The sequence below is a fragment of the Pipistrellus kuhlii genome, unplaced genomic scaffold, assembly GCF_014108245.1.
Source record: "Pipistrellus kuhlii isolate mPipKuh1 unplaced genomic scaffold, mPipKuh1.p scaffold_m20_p_45, whole genome shotgun sequence".
In the NCBI taxonomy this organism is placed as follows: domain Eukaryota; kingdom Metazoa; phylum Chordata; class Mammalia; order Chiroptera; family Vespertilionidae; genus Pipistrellus; species Pipistrellus kuhlii.
Genome location: NW_023425546.1, coordinates 1,200,864 through 1,220,986, shown reverse-complemented (window position 1 = coordinate 1,220,986; position 20,123 = coordinate 1,200,864). Strand labels below are relative to the sequence as shown.

The following is a 20,123-nucleotide window of genomic DNA, read 5'->3' as shown; positions in this document are numbered from 1 at the left end:
TGTCAGACTCTGTAACCAGCCGCTAGCAGAGCACCTGGAACTGAAGCACACAGATACTCCAGGGGAGACAGCTCCAGGGGAGATGCACAGACAGCTCCAGGGGAGACATACAGACAGCTCCAGGGGAGACAGCTCCAGGGGAGACACACAGACAGCTCCAGGGGAGACAGCTCCAGGGGAGACACACAGACAGCTCCAGGGGAGACAGCTCCAGGGGAGACACACAGACAGCCGCAGGGAAGACGCAGAAGGAGTCACTGAGCACTGGCCACGTCCCTGGGAGCTCGGCAGGACAGACATTAAATGCAGCATGTCCGGGCCCCTCCTCCGCCCGAAGCAGCCGCAGGGAAATAAATGCAAATAGCTACTATTGTTTGCAGGCTGTGTGTGCATCTGCTGCTGCAGTCTGCGACTTTTCCATCCAAGCCCTTAGCAGCCCGTCCCTGTGCTGTGGGAGAGAGGCCCTGGCCGCCTGGGCCGGGGAGGGCGGGAGAGGCCCTCAATGACCACTCCCACGGTGACCATATGTAGCACCTCTGCCAGGCAGTCCTCCTGCCGGGCCAGCCAGCCCAGGCGCTCACAGGAGGAGGGACTCAATAGGCTTAATTAACGGAGGAGTATTGCTCCTGGAGAAAGAAAGCAAGTGTTAAGGGAGAAATGAATCCATGGTTTGGGGCCTTCCACTCTCATTTCAAATTCCAGCAGTCCCTGGGGTGGGGGGGGGGAGGGTGGGAAATCTCAGTGATCTTTAGGACAAAGCAGGGCCCTGCCTGGGGCCCTGCAGCCTGTAGCCTGCAGCCTGCAGCCCCCACACCTCCTATCCAAGAATGTACCCTTGTCTCTGCTGCTGTCAGCTATCCACACCCTTAGGACCCCTTTCCCTGGCTCCTTCACTAAGAGAAATGCACGTGTTTTCTCGGGGACCTTCTAAGCAGCCTCCCAACAACCTCCCCTCTCCCCCCCAAGAATCTACCTCAGAGCATTCCCCCTTAAAGCTAAGCCACTGCAATGGTTCTCAGGGGGAGGGGCGCAACCCAGCAGCTCCCACGTGCCCACCTTCCAGGTCTGTTCTCCCCACTGCCACCCGCGGCGTGCTGAGCCAGGTCTGCAAAAGCAGCTCCAAGGGTGTGCCTATTCCTTTCCCAAACTGAAAATGTGTGCGGCAAACGAAGAAGAGAATCCCATTTACAGCCGCAGGAGAAACAGGTACAGAGGAATAAACTTAACCGAGGAGATAAAAGACTGCTAACTTAGAAAAGTGTAAGACACTGAGAAAATAAACTGGACATGCAAATGAATGGAAGCACATACCAGCACATGGATAGAAAGAACTAACGCATTAAAGCCAACTATAGATTGAATGCAATTCCTATGAAAAACAATGTGTTTTCCACAGAACTAGAACAAATAATCCGAAAATTTGTATGAGATCACAAAAGACCCCGAATAGTCACAGCTATCTTGAGAAAGAAGAATAAAGTTGGAAGGATCACAATACCAGGTATCAAACTATTCCCCAAGGCTTTGGTGATCAAACCAGCCTGGTGCTGATATAAAAGAGGCACAGATCAATGGAACAGAACAGAGAACCCAGAAATAAACCGATACCTTTATGGTCAATTAATCCATGACAAAGGGGCAAGAACACAGACTGCAATAAAGACAGTCATTTCCACAAACACTGGGAAAGTTTAATAGATATATGCAAAAATGAAACTGGACCACTCTCTGACACCACACACAAAAATAGACTCCAAGTGGATTAAATACTTAAATATAAGAATTGAAACTATAAACCTTCTAGAAAAAAACATAGGCAATAAAATCTCTTAGCAATATGTTTTTCTGATGTATTTATTTCCTTGGGCAAGGGAAACAAAATAAAAAAAAATAAAAAAATGGGACTACATCAAACTAAAAACATACAACTCAATATCAAAATACCAAACAATTCAATTAAAAAATGGTCAGACACATACAGATGGCCAATAGACATATAAAAAGATGGTCAACATCACAAATCACCAGAGACATGGAAATTAAAACCACAAGGGGCTGTCATCAATAGTCCACAAACAGCAGGTGCTGGCGAGGGTGGGAGGGGTAGGAGGTAAACTGGCGCACTCACTGTGGGAAGCTGTGGAGGCTCCTCAACAATTAAAGATGGAGCTGCCTATGACCTAGGATTCCACTCTGGCCACATGTCCCAAGAAACCCAGACCACTGACTTGAAGGAATACATGCACCCCGTATTCACTGTGGCATTTCTTACAATAGCCAGGATATGAAAGCAATGCAAGATGAGAGGATGTAGAGGTGCTGGAACAGAGATGCCAGGGAACATCACTCAGCCATGAAACCAGTGAGATCCTGTTCTGTGACAACATGGATGGACCCAGAGATGATATGGTAAAATAAGCCAGTTAGACAAAGACAAATCCACATGATTTTTCTTATTTGTGAAATCTGAAGAGCAAAATAAACAAACAAAATAGAAACAGACTAGAAGATGTAGACAACAGACTGGTTGCCAGAGGGGAGTGGGCTGGGACTGGGTGAAAAGGTGAAGGAATTAAGTACCAATTGGACCTGGGGCAGCAAAGGAGGTGGAGCCTGTGTGGTGCCAGGTGGTGCTTTCAATGCCAGGGGAGCCTCCTACAGTGTATGACTAAGCTGAGGCGCCAGCTTTGGAAAGGAAACACAGCTCTTGTTCTTACTCTGCCATGTGGCTGGCTTGGCCAACCTCTCCCTTTCTGTAGTGTGAAAAAAAAGAGCCACACGATAACCTGACAAGCTCAGGGGAGGACTGCGTGGCAGTCTTGCAAACTCAGAGACCTAAAATAACCACAAAAGATAGTTTGAAAATTAAATATCTAACTACAAACAGGTTATAGTGGGTAGTCATTGTCCTAGACTGATATTTCACCTGACAAAGATCAACTTAGATCTTCTTTACTGAGCCCATCTGCCTTCCCGCATATGAGATAACATATCTGTGAGATGTCTGGGTAACTTGTAACTTCCCTTTTATCCCAGACCCCTCAGGGCACAACAAATGGCCTCAAGACATTCCTTCACTGTTATTGTTATCAAGTTAATTATCAACTGTTAATTATGTTAGAGTGAAATAGGATGAATTCAAATTCTAAGCAAGATTAGACAGAACTTCCTTTTTCTTATTGAAGAACTAGCCCTATGTACACTTAGTGATTATCTCTATGCTGGCCTTGAAAAACAATGCTGTTCTATCCAATTGAGAAAGTGCACCTGGCATGGTATTGAGATTGTGGACATATCTGGTCTCTGGCCTGCAAGGTAAGACAGCTAAGTTTATCTTTATCATTCTTCAAATGGGCTAAAGCAAACTAGAAAGCAACATTTTATCTAGGAAGAACAGCAAAAAAAATTCCAAAAGACAGTTTGTTACAGAATGGGGGTTTTCCTTCTCAGAACCTTTAAAAATAACTACCTGCCCCTAAAGCAGCGCAGTCATTTGGAGTCCGCCTGGGTGTGGTGCTCTTGGCCTGCCCTGGCCAGATATTTCAATAAATTCTTTGCCTGCTTTTTAAATTAATCATCAGCCCCCGGTGGTCTTATTTTGAACCCAGGGTTCGACCCCACAACAAGAGTATCTTATATCCATCTCTGTAAAAGAAGCTCATGTCCATCATTTCACCTTTTACCCTATCCCAGAGGTTTCCCCGCTTTGCTCTGTCCCACCTCCCTAATCTATCTCCAATGAATTTCATGTAACTCACCTACGTCCCTTTCCTTTGATTACAATTTATAAATATAGAAATGTAACCCGACATTCTCCAAAGCATTACTGAGGTTCTGCTTCCTGGCATATGTGGACAGTTTGGCTCAAATAAACTCACAAAAATTCTTTACAGGTTTCAATGTGTGTGTGTGTGTGTGTGTGTGTGTGTGTGTGTTTTCTGTTAACAGTAGGAATGGACTTAAACAATCAGAGCTCCAAAGGAAGAGGCGGCTAAGCTGGCTCCTGTAAGGAGCTCCTGTGCCTCTGCCTGGTGCTGAGAATTGCAGGAGGGGTAGGGGCACTGCAGGAGGGTGAGGGCATTGCAGGAGGGGTAGGGGCATTGCAGGAGGGGTAGGGGCATTGCAGGAGGGGTAGGCGCAGTGCAGGAGGGGTAGGGGCACTGCAGGAGGGGTAGGGGCAGTGCAGGAGGGGTAGGGGCAGTGCAGGAGGGTGGGGGGACTGCAGGAGGGGTAGGGGCATTGCAGGAGGGTGGGGGCACTGCAGGAGGGGTAGGGGCAGTGCAGGAGGGGTAGGGGCAGTGCAGGAGGGGTAGGGGCATTGCAGGAGGGTGGGGACACTGTAGGAGGGTGGGGGCACTGTAGGAGGGGTAGGGGCAGTGCAGGAGGGTGGGGGCACTGCAGGAGGGTGGGGGCACTGCAGGAGGGTGGGGGCACTGTAGGAGGGGTAGGGGCAGTGCAGGAGGGGTAGGGGCACTGCAGGAGGGTGGGGGGACTGCAGGAGGGTGGGGGCACTGCAGGAGGGTGGGGGCACTGTAGGAGGGGTGGGGGCAGTGCAGGAGGGGTAGGGGCACTGCAGGAGGGTGGGGGCACTGCAGGAGGGTGGGGGCACTGCAGGAGGGTGGGGGCACTGTAGGAGGGGTGGGGGCACTGCAGGAGGGTGGGGGCACTGTAGGAGGGGTAGGGGCAGTGCAGGAGGGTGGGGGCAGTGCAGGAGGGTGGGGGCACTGCAGGAGGGGTAGGGGCACTGCAGGAGGGTGGGGGCAGTGCAGGAGGGTGGGGGCACTGCAGGAGGGGTAGGGGCAGTGCAGGAGGGTGGGGGGACTGCAGGAGGGGTAGGGGCAGTGCAGGAGGGGTAGGGGCATTGCAGGAGGGTGGGGGGACTGTAGGAGGGGTAGGGGCAGTGCAGGAGGGTGGGGGCAGTGCAGGAGGGTGGGGGCATTGCAGTAGGGGTAGGGGCATTGCAGGAGGAGTAGGGGCAGTGCAGGAGGGTAGGGGCAGTGCAGGAGGAGTAGGGGCAGTGCAGGAGGGTGGGGACATTGCAGGAGGGGTAGGGGCAGTGCAGGAGGGTGGGGGGACTGCAGGAGGGTGGGGGGACTGCAGGAGGGGTAGGGGCACTGCAGGAGGGTGGGGGGACTGCAGGAGGGGTGGGGCACTGCAGGAGGGTGGGGGGACTGCAGGAGGGGTGGGGCACTGCAGGAGGGTGGGGGCAGTGCAGGAGGGGTGGGGCACTGCAGGAGGGTGGGGGGACTGCAGGAGGGGTGGGGCACTGCAGGAGGGTGGGGGCAGTGCAGGAGGGGTAGGGACAGTGCAGGAGGGTGGGGGCACTGTAGGGGGGGTAGGGGCAGTGCAGGAGGGTGGGGGGACTTCAGGAGGGGTAGGGGCACTGCAGGAGGGTGGGGGGACTGCAGGAGGGGTAGGGGCAGTGCAGGAGGGTGGGGGCAGTGCAGGAGGGGTAGGGGCAGTGCAGGAGGGGTAGGGGCAGTGCAGGAGGGTGGGGGCAGTGCAGGAGGGGTAGGGGCAGTGCAGGAGGGTGGGGGCACTGCAGGAGGGTGGGGGGACTGCAGGAGGGTGGGGGGACTGCAGGAGGGGTAGGGGCAGTGCAGGAGGGGTAGGGGCAGTGCAGGAGGGGTAGGGTCAATGCAGGAGGGGCAGGGCAGGCATTATTGACTCTAAGACCCGAAATTTAGAAGGAATGAACAGTTTGGGGACTAATTCTAGGAAGCAAGTCTCGTGGTAAAGGGAAATCTAGCGTCAGGTGGGGAGGGGATTGGCTCCCAGTTTTCTCAGTTCTGTGCCCCATGCAGTGGCTCGGTGGGAGTGGGCACCTGAGCTGGGTGTCTGCTTTAGCAGAGAGAAACCCAGAGGCGCAGGGCAGAGGCCAGCAGGCTGTGCTGCACTGGGAACAGTGCTGTGGATGTGGGCCCATTACTTTTCTCTCCACTTCAGCTTCTTTATGGAGAGTCTAGCTTTGCCATGGCTGACAAGTAACTTCTCCGCACCCTCAGCACAGCGCACCGGGCAGGAGACCCAGCACGTTAGTTTTTCTCAAGGAAGCTTCCAGAGCCCATTTCCTCCTGTCACTGGCAGTGGGAGAGGGCGGCCTGCAAACCCAATCCCGTCATCCGTGGGGGAGGGTGGCCCTGTGAGGAGGGCCCCACCTCCCCGCGCAGAGGAAGGCGCTGCCCAGGCTCGTGTGGCATACAGCCGGCCAACGAGAAGCCAGACCTGCGTCTGTCGCGGGGATGCCAGGCCCCCTTCCTTCGCCTTCCCTCTCCCAAGAGCCCCGTCAGGGCCGTTAGATGGGTTCAGATCCTTGGAGGAAAGATGTGCTCTGTCTGCGCAGCCCTGACAGGGTCACCTGGGCTGCTCGGAGCTCTGAGCGTTGGACCAAGTTACTAGCAAACAAGGCCTCTGACGCGGGGCTTCTGCTTCCTCACCTCTTTCTACACGATTTCTTCCAGATCAGAAGTGGGGTGCTGACCCAACACTATGCAGGAAATGGGGGCAGGGGCGGGCATGGGATGGAGATGGATTTCACACAGGCAGACGCGGAGGATGGAGCCAGAGAAATGGAAACAGCACTGCTGTCTTTCACAGCCAACAGGCAGGAGCCTGGCTCAGGTTAAGATGCTCACCCCAGGACGCCAGTGTCTCCCCCCACGGGCTCTGCGGAAGCCCCAGGAGCCCCAGGACGGAAAGCCTCCCCAACCATCAAGCGTGGTTTGTAAATGGCAGAGAGCAACCTGAACCCTGGAGGCTGTTTTTAAAATTGTGATCCTCCCTTCATCGGGCACAGCAGGGAACTGGGTGTTTGGTTCAGACTCACCCAGAGTCCCTGAACGGTGCTTTCCAAATAACCAAACCCAGCCCCTACTAGCTGGTAGCCCAGAAGGGAAGACAACACAAAACAAAACAAAATTTTTGTCAAAGAGAGAGGACGCCATGCCCTGGGAATCAGGGTTCCCGCCACCCTCCCGCCCCCCCCACCCCGCCCCCAGGTGACAGCAAAGCCAGAGGCCTGGGTCACAGGCGCGATGTGGTGGCTTAGCTGTGCGGGATGGTGAGGCGGGCCAGGAGTGGGCGACGTGAGAGCACGCTCTGTAGAGGATGAATGGAGCGATTCCAGCTCCGCCCAAGGAAAGGTCCTGCTAGTCCTTTCCTTGGGCCAAGCTCCTTCCCTCCTGAGCCTTGGTCTCCTCATCTGGGAAATGGGGTTTATGCCTGTAGGGCAGCTCACCAGGGCAGCTGTGCTCTGTGCCAGGGCACCGCGCGGGACCGGGCGCACACAGATGTTCAAGAGGCACCCTTTTCCTGCGCCTGGGACCCTCCTCCCCCAGCGCCACCTCGGACGGATGGGACTGGCATCCCTCCCACCAGGAGGCAAGCAGTGTGGGCGAAGGCGCTGTCCTAGGATGGCTCTCCATAGTGACCAGCTTCACACGCTCACTTCCTCATCGTCTGTTTGCTCCCCTAATGCTAGCGCTAGGCTTTATGTTATACCGTGTCTGTCCCCAGAAGAAGGTCCACAAAAGCAGACACTGCCTGTGCTCTGACCTGCCCCGGAGGGACCACAGCAGGAGGCGCTCAGCAGCTGCTTACTGAAGGAAGGCTGCCTCTGCTCCAGCCCTCCCCCAGCTGGGACTCAGAGCAAGTCAGCGGCCATTCCCTGCAGGTGAGGCCCCTGTCTGGGAGTGTGCCCCAGGGCACGACGGGTTAATGGCCCCAATTGTCATCTCAGCCCTCCAGCCTGTGTGCTCTCCTGGGAGCAGGGACCCACCTTCTCATCCCACCTTCACTCCCCATAGCACAGGCCCTGAAAACTGTCAGGAAATGAAGGAGCACGTGAGACTCCGCGTGGTGCCAGGCTGCTACCACCGGCCATGTGGATGCCAGAGCCACAGCTCTGTGGCTGCTTACAGCCCACACAGCCTGCCCAGAGCGGCGGGAGGTCACACGGCCCACAGCGCTCCGCCTGGGACTCCTCTTTGTGGTTTGTATCTGAGAAGGTGACCTGGCCTCACAGCCCCGTGTCCTCAGGGTCCCCCTGGAAGGAGCTGGATCTGGGGGCCCCAGACCTGGGTGCAGAGGGGCCGGTGTGGGGTGGAGGGCCCCGCGCTGGCGGGCACCCTCGGAGTCACAGTGGGGCCTGACGCCTTGCTCCCTGAGCCCATCAGTCTCTTGGTGGGGAGAGTCTAAAACCCTATCTTTTTACTAAACCGCCAAGGTAACGTGAATGCATGATTGACTATAATGGTCAAGAACCTGGGCTTCGGCGTTAGAGGCATTTGGGTGCAAAGCTAGTTGATCTTTCTAATTATTCAAGGCCAAGTCAGTCATCGTCCTGTTTCCCTGCTTATGAAGTAGGGGTTCGCACACAGGGCCAGACTGGTGAGGTCCATGAGAAAACACAAATGGCACACTTACATGGCCAATGGTAAGACCTCGGTAAATAGAACCTGCTATGACAACGATGAAGGAGAAGATGATAATGACGACGATGATGATGAAGAAGAAGAAGAAGGTGATGATGATGATGATGATGATGATGAAAATGAAGTAGATCTGATGATGATGATGACCATGATGAAGATGAACTCTCAGCTTCGCCTGGGAAGCACCCTTCAGTGCTGTGTCCCGTGTTTGGCTGTCCTGACAGTCAGGAAGCTAGCGATTGTCTGCTTCCTGCTTGCTCAGTGCACTGCGCCCTGTGCCTCAGGCTTTCGGAGGCTCGTGAAGGCTAGGCTAAGAAAGGGGCTGATTATTAGTGACAGGAGGTTGGGAAGCCTTCAGAGAGTCACTGGAGTGGTTGTCAGAATCCCCGTTTCTTCTGGTGCAGCAGAGTTGGAGAAAAGGAGAAGTGAATGGAGGAGAATGAAGACAGGGAGCTGGAAGAAGCTACAAAGGACACAACACCTAAGCTGAGGGGAGAAGGTAGGCAGCAGAGAGTGGCGGAGGGGCAGCACTAGCAGGGAGGGAAGGGAGCCTGGCTCTTCAGAAAGGAGCAGACGGGGAGAGCTGGCCACCCATCGCAAAACTAAAGGCAATCCTCAGTGCCCATGGGGTTCCTCTGTGTCTAACCAGCAAGCAACGGGTCTCTAACCCTGATTCAGGGTCAAAGCAAGACTCAGGGAGCAGAATAAGCCAAAATCGTGGACAAGGCTTGGGAATTGCTTCCTTACACGACACTCCCTTGCCTCCCCTTACCCCAAACAAAGCATGACACCTTCTTGGTATCTCGCTGGGGCTGCCATCCAAGACCCACACTGGCTGAGCCTAGGGGCAGGGAGCCCGGAGCAGTGCAGCTGGGAGCATGGCCTGAGGGGCACCAGTTGCTCTTGGGGAGATCAGGGAGCAGGAGGCTGCCCTGGGCTCCAGGGAGAAACGGATTGGGACAGAGAGGAGCAACGAGGCATGTGCCGCGTGGTGTCAGAGCCAGGCTTACCTGCTGGAAGCCATTCCTTGTGAACTGTAAGATTTTCAAGGCATAGTTGGACCTCTGGCCTTTGCTGTTGAATTCAATGTGGCCGGTGAGACCTTCCAATTCTACCTGTCCAGAGAGAGAGAGTTACAGCACACAGGACTGGGGCCACAGCCTCTGCACGCGGCCCATGCATGTGCTGTTTGAGGACGCTACCTGCAATGCCCGCAAAGGGGACACAGGCCCACTCTCCTGTCTGCCTCTCAGCACAGGCTCCTGAAACTAAATGCGATGGCCCTGGAGCCAATTCAGAACCGGCTGGGACCGGAGGGGAAGAAGGATACTCACCCTTAAGGACCTCACAGCTGCTGCCTAAACCAATGCCACAACGAGGCCAGCTGGAGTTCAGATCCCCCTGAGCCCCTCCTGCTGGCCCTCGGCTGTTCCTAGGGCAGCTTCTCCACCCCCGACACATGCCTAGCCCCCGCCAGTGAAGTCAGGACCACCTGACTCAGCAACATCCGAGCCATTCTGCCCAGATGTGAGGTCGGCATCCTGGGCTAGGGACCCACATCCACCTCCAGAGGACACGTGGCTGAGAACCGGGGACCGGCACCCAGTTAGAAGTGCTGGCCTGAGGGTCCCTGTCTACAGCAGCAGCGCCCACCCACCTAGAGTGCAGCTTTGCTGGGACCACGTGTGAGCCCCAGGTGCGGGGTCCAGCCCAGCCCAGCCCAGGAGTCTCTCCAGGGCCATCGTCTGTGAACAGACTTGCCATGGATTTGGGGATTTTAGGGATTAGGGAGCACGGGCGGGGATGCCACAGGTCACTGTTGTCTGGGCTAAGCTCGCTGAGGAGACCTGCCAGCGAGGGACATGTCAGGGGCTCTCCCCTGGCCGGCCGGGCATGGTCCCCGAGCCCCCTCACCATGCGCAGGTAGTTCATGAGGCTGGTGCCGTGCTGCCAGATCTGGGCAGAGCCGCAGGACAGGGGCTTCACGCCGATCTCCTGGCTCCGGTTCAGCTCCCGCACAGCGGTCACCACCGTGTAGAGGGCGTCGAACAGCAGGGCCGATGAGAGCTGGGACGGGCAGCAGGAGGCATTAGTGGGAAGGGGAGGAGCGGAGAGGAAGGGCCAGGGTTTGAAGGAAGGGATAGGGAAAGGGGAGAAAAGAGAAAGCAAATTAGAGATAAGAGAAAAGCTGCACTGTGTTGCCTGAGGCCACTTCCTGTGCAGGCACCAGCTCCAGCTCCACCGGGTCCAGCTGCTCCCCTGAGGCAGACGGTGCTGGCAAAGGACTCTCGGGATCGGGCCAGCAAGCTCCGGGGCCCAATGATTTCAAGGAGACCCGTTCTCTTTTTGCTCCAGGGAAGCACCCACGTTTACTACTCGCAGGAATCCCCCAAAGGCAATGGGGCTGCCTGTCTGCGGGAGAGGAAGGAGTCCAGCTGCTCCCCTCAGATCTGCCCCCTCCACCAGACTCAGGCCAGGGTGGCTCCTTCTGGGAAGACCCCAGGATGCCGCTCACAGCGGTCCGCCCTCCAGCCCGCGGTGCGAACTGACTAGATGGGTCTGTAGGAAACATGTGGCCAGCTGAGTAAGGCCCTGCTCCTGCGGCAGATTAGAGTGAATGGGGCGGGGCTCCGGGAGACAGGGCATACAGAGGTTAACATGAGGCTGAGTCGGGGACCTTCGGAGGGGTCCACAGAAGATAGCGCATCTGGTTGGGGGAGCAAGGAAATGACTCTTGGAGGAGGCGTGCTGTAACTGAGCGATAAAGGTTCTGGTGGAGGAATGTGGAAGCCGGGAGAGGAGCAGCTAGGGCAGGGGAAGGCGTTCCAGAGATGGAGAGTGTGAGCACAGGCAGAGGCGCAGCCTGCAGAGCCCTGGAGGGCGCAGGCGAGAAAGAAGGCAGGTGCAGAGGTGAGGCAGGGCCTTGCTGTGGAGCCTGGAGACCAGGGCAGAGGTCAGTGCAGCGCTGTCATTTCTGCACTCCCTGCTGCACTGCGAACAGACTCCTGGGGTAGAAACTCATGGGGCCTCATCTCTACACCCCGCAGAGCACACCCACCATGACCTGGCCTGTGTTGCCTCCAACGTATTTACTGAATCAAATTAAATTTGGAGTGAAATCTGCCTGCGGGGCTCAGCCTCAGCACTACATCATGTTAAGCATAAGTCAGCCTCCCTGGGGGCGGGAAAGCTGAGGGGTGGGGGTGGAGATGGCAGATGAGAAACACAGAAGACACTTGTCCTTGGGGATGGTGTCCAGGAGGCGATGGCACTGGGCTGTACACATGGGTCTCAGACAACAGAAACTGAGGGAGTGTGAGCAATGACGAGGCCAGCCCTGAGCGGGAGTCTGGGGGGGTGGGGGCGGAGAGGCCTCTGGGAGGAGGGTGTCAGGTGCCCGAAGCCCAGGGACCCTCCTCACTGCAGTGTTGTAGACACAGCTCGCCCTGCTGCTGCCACATCTCCCCACCAGGCCCCGTGGTGGTCGCCATCCCCACTCTGTCTAAACAAGGCTTTCTTGGCGGACGCTCTCTCATTAGCCAGCGACCCGGGTGCTGGGAGGTCCATGTGAGCCTGCTCCCCATGTTTTTAGAATCTCAAACTTCAGGGCCTGCAAGATTCTCTGAATGCTTCTCCTGAGAACAACTCCAGCTGGGGATGCGGGGAGGGGAGCAGAGGGAGGGACATCCTAGGGCACCTGTCTCCTGTCCACCTTTCTAAAGGGTGCTGCTGTGGGGTATGCGTGGCAGCTGTGGGCTCCTTCCACATTATATGCAGTGAGTTCCTATAACCCTTCCTTCCTCCAGAGACCACAGAGCCCTGGCGGACACTGAGAGGCAGTGCATGACCCCTAGCTGACCCCTGGATGACCCCTAGCTGACGCTGAGAGGCACCAGCTACATAAATGCTTGTTGCTGTGAGACTGGGGACTGGTGTTCAAATAGCATTTCTGTGGCAAAACCTTCCTGATACCATTACTAATGCCTAGCCCCGTGGCTGGCACACAGAAGGTTAAGTCAACTCCATCAACGCATAACTGTGCCTTGAAGACAGAACCATATCCCATTTTGTCTTCCTAATGACCCTCTAAGATGGCCAAGCGCAAGCTGCTCAAAATGACAGATGAAGCACCTGAGGTTATGGCGTACACAGCCCCGAGCTCAAGAGCAGGTCCTGCCGCCTCCAAGCCCAGCACCGTGAGCGGCCAGAGCGCCGCCGGGAAAGGCGCCGCTCGCAGACCTCCAGGGCTCTCGCGGGTCCTGAGGTCCCGTGGGCACCACGGAAGGGCTGTGACCCTCCGGGGGAGTTGGAAAGGGGAGCAGGGACCTTGTGCTGTCCTGGCGGCTGAGGGTGGGTCCATGATGGAGGGGAGGCAGTGATTGTTTCCTGTCCTAAGACGGTGCTCTGAGCCATTCAAGTCCACTGGCATCCCACTGGGTGATGGCAGCTGGAGGGAGGGAAGGCCAGGACGGGCTTGTCCCTGCAGGAGGATGCTGCTGGCCTATCCATGACACCGTACTCGTCCCTCTCTGCCCCCAAGCCCTGACGTGGGCAAGGACTTCCTCCAAATCCTGCCCAAGGAGTCTCAGCTTCCAGGTCAGAACGCGAGGCCTTCCCCGGGCTCGGCTCTACACCCTAACTCCCCCACCCCCTCCATTCTCCCCATCAAGGCGCCTGCCCTCCTTCCTGTGCCTTCCGCCGCCACAACCCCACCGGCAGAGCGGCCGGAAGGTCACCTTGTCCTCGACCCGTCCACTGCCTGGTCACCATCCTGGCCAACTGCCATCAAGTGCCCTGTGCCCAGGTCCAGCATCGTCCTGGCCTCTAACACGTGTTCTCAGAGCCAGGGCCACTTCTACCTTAAAGCCCGGAGGCGGACGTCACTCAGGAAGGCACCGCGTTCTACTCCTGACTCGTTCCCATTTCTTCACATCCTTAAGTCAGGAGCCAGCCTCCCCCACACCCTGTCCCTTACGTGTCACTCCCCTGGCCGCTGACTCTGGCCAGGCTGCAGCGCCGTGCGGAGGAGGGCGGCTGGGACAGCCAGAGACAGTGGTCAGCGCGGTGACCGTGAACCGCCTGGCCTGGGCTCCCAGCCTACCTCCTCCGCACAGAGCCGTGGCCTGGCTCTGCCTTGGCCTTTCTGGCCACGGCCACCAGCTCAGAGTAGACCCGCAGCAGCTCCTCAGAAAGCGGTTCTGACATCACAGAAGCCTGTGGGGCGTGGGGATCCCCCGAAGGACAGGTCCAGAAAGCCCCCTGTCATCTCTGGAGAGCTGGTCTGCAAACAGACACAGCGCGCACGCCCTGTCCTACAGAGGCCATCACGCCCGCGGGAACGACAGGGACGCCTGTGCTCCCCACGCACAGGAGGGAGTGGAAGTGCGTGTGAGGAGGACACGGGGGGAGGGAGAGGTGAGGGGGTGAGCGCCTCCACGGGGCAGGGGCAGGTGTGCGAGGAGCACGGGGCCCAGAGTCAGACCCCAGAACCTAGTTTTACCTGCAAAAGGCCCGGCATCTGCCCTTGAAGAAGAACCCACACGCCCATTTCCCTCTGGCCTGCGCTCTCCATGGAGTGAGAGACACACTAGTTACAATGGTAATGTCCTTGGGTTAACGCAGGCAGTTCCCAGCAAGTCCCCTTAGGAGTGTGGCCAGGAGGCTCCCCCACTCTGTCCCTCCCCTCCCCTCCCCCACAGCACTGTCCCTCCCCTTCCCTCCCCACAGCACTGTCCCTCCCCCACAGCACTGTCCCTCCCCTCCCCTCCCCCACAGCACTGTCTCTCCCCCCCACAGGACTGTCCCCCCCCCACACACACACAGGACTGTCCCTCCCCTCCCTCCCCACAGCACTGTCCCTCCCCTCCCCCCCCCCACAGCACTGTCCCTCCCTTCCCCTCCCCACAGCACTGTCCCTCCCCTCCTCTCTCCTCCCCCACAGCACTCTGTCCCTCCTCTCCTCTCCCCTCCCCTCAGCACTCTGTTCCTCCCCTCCTCTCTCCTCCTCCACAGCACTCTGTCCCTCCTCTCTCCTCCCCCTCAGCACTCTGTCCCTCCCCCCCCCCCCCACGCCACTGTCCCTCCCCTCCCCTCCCCCACAGCACTGTCCCTCCCCTCCCCTCCCCACAGCACTGTCCCTCCCCACAGCACTGTCCTCCCCTCCCCTCCCCCACAGCACTGTCCTCTCCCCCCCACAGGACTGTCCCCCCCCCCCACAGGACTGTCCCTCCCCTCCCTCCCCACAGCACTGTCCCTCCCCTCCCCTCCCCCACAGCACTGTCCCTCCCCTCCCCTCCCCCACAGCACTGTCCCTCCCTTCCCCTCCCCACAGCACTGTCCCTCCCCTCCTCTCTCCTCCCCCACAGCACTCTGTCCCTCCTCTCCTCTCCCCTCCCCCTCAGCACTCTGTTCCTCCCCTCCTCTCTCCTCCTCCACAGCACTCTGTCCCTCCTCTCTCCTCCCCCTCAGCACTCTGTCCCTCCCCTCCCCTCCCCCACACCACTGTCCCCTCCCCTCCCCTCCCCCACAGCACTGTCCCTCCCCCCCCCTCCCCACAGCACTGTCCCTCCCCTCCCCTCCCCCACAGCACTCTGCCCCTCCTCTCCCCTCTCCTCCTCCACAGCACTCTGTCCCTCCCCTCCCCTCCCCTCCCCCACAGCACTGTCCCTCCCCTCCCCTCCCCCACAGCACTGTCCCTCCCTTCCCCTTCCCACAGCACTGTCCCTCTCCTCCCCTCCCCCATAGCACTGTCCCTCCCCTCCCCTCCCCCACAGCACTCTGCCCTCCTCTCCCCTCTCCTCCTCCACAGCACTCTGTCCCTCCCCTCCCCTCTCCTCCTCCACAGCACTCTGTTCCTCCCTTCCCCTCCCCTCCCCCACAGCACTGTCCTCCTCCCTCCCCAAAGCACTGTCCCTCCCCTCCCCTCTCCTCCTCCACAGCACTCTGTCCCTCCCCTCCCCTCTCCTCCCTCTCAGCACCCTGCCCCTCCACTCTCCTCCCCCACAGCTCTCTGCCCCTCCCCTCCCCTCTCCTCCCCCACAGCACTCTGCCCCTCCCCTCCCCTCTCCTCCCCCACAGCACTCTGCCCCTCCCCTCCCCTCTCCTCTCCCACAGCACTCTGTCCCTCCTCCTCCCTCCTCTCACCCACAGCACGCTGGTGGGCACTCTTTCCTGGGACCACCTCCCAGCTGGGCCTGGAGAAGGTGCCCCAGGAGGGTGGGTGTCCTGGCTGCCCTCAGAGGGAGCCCGGCTCCGGAGGGGCTCCGGTGGCACTCACCGCTGGCCCCCGAAAGGGCACGTGGTCACAGTTCTCCTGCCAGGACTGGTTGAGGCTCTGGGCAAACTCTCGGAAGAAAGCGTGGGACTGGTTGAAAATGGAAAATCCCAGGATGTTGACGCGTTCGTCCACGCCATCCATGCTCTGCAGTGAGAACTCCTGGAAGACCAGTCAGACAGCAGAGTCAGGATGGGGGCAGGCAGCCTGAGGGCATCACCCTGTCCCCCCGTGATGCCCACGCACACGCTTTCCTCTGGCAGGGAGCCCCAGCCCGGGCTGAGCTGTCCTGAGAGCAGCGCCGCTGGGAGGAAAGGAAAGGACAGCAGGTCCCTGGAGGGTGATGGGTTCTGGAGGAGCTGAAGGACCAGTGCCTGGTGGCGGCAGGATGGTCACAGGAGGTGCCCCCGGGCTGTGGGGACAGAGTGCAGGCATTTGCTGGGCCGGCAACCACCACCTGGGCAGAGGCCCCGCCGCAGGCTCGGCGGGAGGAAGCACGACTCTTCCACGTGCCCGGGTAGGGCAGCACCTCAGAGCGTGGCCCACGCACTGCCACCAGGCCCACTGCGCCTGTAACAGGGGTGATGCCTCCCGTGCCACTCTAGTACCCCCGGGTCCCCAGGCGTGAGGCACCCCGAAGTCTGGGTTCACTGGGTTAGCACACAGAGTGCACGGGGTAGGCTGGCAGGGTCTAGGAGGCGCTGGCACTCTCTCCTGTGCGGATGGGGCCGAGGGGATGGTCCAGAGAGGGGACACAGTCAAGCTTGTTTCGGAGACTCTTGGCCTGAAGGCCGAGGACGGCTCCTTGATCGCGTGACTTTCATTCCTACAGCACCTGGTGCCCATGTGCCAGGCGGAGGCTGGTCCGAGGGGCATGCGGGCTCAGGAGACAGTGCCCGAGGAGTGTGGGCCGGGCAGCGCCATGCGGGGCAGGTGGCTGTCCCTCTGGCAGGCGGCCAGAGCTCCCCTCAGGGCAGTGACATTCAGAAGCTCTGGGGATGTTCCGGACCATGTCCTCACCTGGCCCCTGGCCCCGGCCCGGGCTCATTTCCTCAAATGCAAACCCCAAGCCTGGTCCCACAGAAGCCAGTCGTGCCCCAGGGAGAGCAGCCTCCTCATGGCTGAGTTCAGAGCCCTGGGCCCCTGTCGCCTGCAACCCTGTCCCCTGGGCCCCTGTCCCCTGGGCCCCTGTCCCCTGGGCCTCTGTCCCCTGGGCCCGTCCCCTGGGCCCCGGAACCCTGGGCCCCTGTCCCCTGGGCCCCGCACCCCTGGGCCCGTCCCTTGGGCCCCACTCCCCTGGGCCCCGCACCCCTGGGCCCCCGCACCCTTGGGCCCCTGTCCCCTGGGCCCCTCACCCCTGGGCCCCTGTCCCCTGGGCCCCGCACCCCTGGGCCCGTCCCCTGGGCCCCGCACCCCTGGGCCCCACACCCCTGGGCCCCTGTCCCCTGGGCCCCTGTCTCCTGGGCCCCGCACCCCTGGGCCCCTGTCTCCTGGGCCCCTGTCCCCTGGGCCCCCGCACCCCTGGGCCCCTGTCCCCTGGCCCCTGTTCCCTGGGCCCCTGTTCCCTGGGCCCCCGCATCCCTGGGCCCCCGTCCCCTGGGCCCCTGTCCCCTGGGCCACCGCACCCCTGGGCCCCTGTCCCCTGTCCCCTGGCCCCTGGGTCCCTCACCCCTAGGCCCCTCACCTCTGGGCCCCTCACTCCTGGGTCCCCCACCCCTAGGCCCCGCACCCCTGGGCCCCACACCCCTGGGCCCCGCACCCCTGGGTCCCTGTCTCCTGGGCCCCAGTCCCCTTGGCCCCACACCCTGGGCCCTCCAGGAGGCCCGGCGGCAGGGTGTGGGTGGTCAGCTTTCACGCAGGAAGTCCCCTCCTCACATACTCGTTGTGAGGGCCTCACACACAGCCTGTTGCCAGCGGGCACACAGCCAGCACAGACCCCGACAGTCCTCCGCCATGCAACCTGACAGGCAGAGGTGGCTCCTGGGGCTGGCTCCGGTGCTCCTCCAGGAAGCACTGCTCTCCTCAGTGGCATCTCCCTGAGACTGAGCTCCCTGGCCCCTGCCCACCTCTGCACCCCCTTCGGGTCTGTGCCAGCCACTGTCAGCCTAGGCTGCGCGGACCCCCTGAGCCGGTCTAACTGCTCCCTGCAGCTTGCAGACTGCACATCCGGTTGGGAGAAGCCGTAAGATCCCTATGGAGTCGCCAGCCCCTGACACTCTCTGCTGCTTGATGATTCATTGTGTGTGGGTCCCCCACATTCCTGTGAGGGGAGCGGACCATGCCAGAGAAGAGTCTGATGCCTAAGCTGGTATTCTGTCCTAACACGGCAGCTGCCCGCGGGCTGGGGTGGTCAGCCAGCAGAGGTAGATGGCTAAGGAGAAGGATGCATCTCAAGGGAGAGGTGGCGGGGGCACCAGCCAGGCGGCTGAGGGTACCCAGGGTCCCTACTGATAAGGCTGGTGGGGACCAGAGCGGTGTCCCCTCTCCCCTGCCTCCTTCCTGTGGGCAGCTGGCGCCTCTCCTCCATCCTCTCCCACACGTCAGGCCTGCTGTGCACAATGGGAACAATAACGACGGCAGCCTCAGAGGCTGTCTCTGGGACCAGATGAGCTGCACATGCAGCTCAGCATCGTATCTGCACAGGGACAAGCTCAGCCTGTGATCCCTGATCTGCTCTGTGTGACTTGGGAGTCCTGCCCTCTGTGTTATCCGACCTTGCTGCCGGTGTGGCGCAGTGGATAGAGTGTCAGCCTGCAGACTGAAAGGTCCCTGGTTCAATTCTGGTCAGGGCACATGCCCAGGGTGCAGGCTTGATCCCCAGTAGGGGGCATGCAGGAGGCAGACAATCAATAGTTCTCTCTCATCATTGAAGTTTCAGTCTCTCTCCCCTTCCTCTCTGAAATCATTAAAGATATATATATATATATATATATATATATATATATATATATATATATATATATATTTAAAAAGAAGGCATTTCCTTCTAATGTATGTCGAGTAAGAACGAATGTTAACTCCAGACTCCTAGGACAGCCCTTTCAGAAGTCAGCCGGTCTGTCTTCTGGCCTTTTCATTCCTACGTTCTTACCCCTCAAAGTCTCCTTAAGATGAAAAGATCCAGAATCTTCCTTGATGCCTCATCCCATCTGTATCACTCAGCTTGCAGAGGACCACCAAGGCAGTAGTGCATCTTAGCACAGCGTGTCAGACTGCGGGGTCTCCGCCCCAGCCCCTTGGTGAGGAAACGCTGCTTTAAGTCTAAGCACAGCCTTGCTGGGTGAGGCTGAGCACTGGCTCCTGAACAAACATGGGAACAGCCCAGCTTCTACATGATAACCAGTGCTTCCCAAGCCAGTGCTTCCCAGCCAGTGCTTCCCAAGGTTTGTTCCCCAGGGCACTAGTTTTTCCAGGAGCCATTATAGAAATTTCATAAAAATAAAGTTTCATGTTTCAATAAAATTAGAAAGCATTGCATGACATATCTGATTCTTCAAGATTCACAATACTTATTCACACATAGTGCTTTACAGATGTGCAACATGGTTCTGTGGCTGGATTCTGGTTCACCCAGCTCTTCCCACCACCCTGCCCTTCTATCACACCTGCCTTCCCATCAATCACACTGTTATTTCCATCACACCACCCTTCCATCACTCCCTTCCCATCACACCTCCCTTCCCTTCACACTGCCTTTCCATCACACCACCCTTCCCATCAATCACACTGCTATTTCCATCACACCGCCCTTCCATCACACCCTTCCCATCACACCTCCCTTCCCTTCACACTGCCCTTCCATCACACCACCCTTCCCATCAATCACACTGCTATTTCCATCACACCGCCCTTCCATCACACCCTTCCCATCACACCTCCCTTCCCTTCACACTGCCCTTCCATCACACCTCCCTTCCCCTCACACTGCCCTTCCTTCATACCACATTTCCATCACACTGCCCTTCCATCACACCACCCTTCCATCACACCTCCCTTCCCTTCAAACCGCACTTCCATCACACCGCACTTCCATCACACTGCCCTTCCATCACACTGTCCTTCCATCACACCGCCCTTCCATCACACCTCCCTCCCTTTCACACCGCCCTTCCCTTCACACCGCCCTTCCCTTCACATCGCCCTTCCATCACACCACCCTTCCATCACACTGGCCATGGAGCCTTCCCAAACCATGGCTGCCTCCCAGTTTCTTTCAGACAGGCATTGGGAAATGCTGCTCCAAACACAGTGAACCATGCATTATACACCCAAGTTCAGGTGATAGAGAGAGATTTTCATAAAACTCGCACATTTCAGGACTGGCAGGGATTAAAGTCCCTGTGTTCTGCCCACCACAAGCTCTCACGCAGAATGCACAGCTTGCTCCGGCCCTGGCTCCCAGTGACAGCCCTGGCTGC

General features: G+C 58.6%; 1 protein-coding gene across 2 annotated transcripts in view; it reads right to left on the bottom strand.

Moving 5' to 3' along the window:
* The window catches only part of GRIK4 (glutamate ionotropic receptor kainate type subunit 4), a 187,246-nt gene that overhangs the window by 62,247 nt on the left and 104,876 nt on the right, over window positions 1-20,123 (bottom strand). For both annotated transcript variants that reach the window (XM_036412602.2, XM_045572352.1), the window contains 3 exons: window positions 15,709-15,867; window positions 10,347-10,499; window positions 9,443-9,547 (listed from right to left, as the gene is read on the bottom strand). In XM_036412602.2, the coding sequence (XP_036268495.1) occupies window positions 9,443-9,547; window positions 10,347-10,499; window positions 15,709-15,867 (417 nt within the window). The remainder of the gene's footprint in view (window positions 1-9,442; window positions 9,548-10,346; window positions 10,500-15,708; window positions 15,868-20,123) is intronic.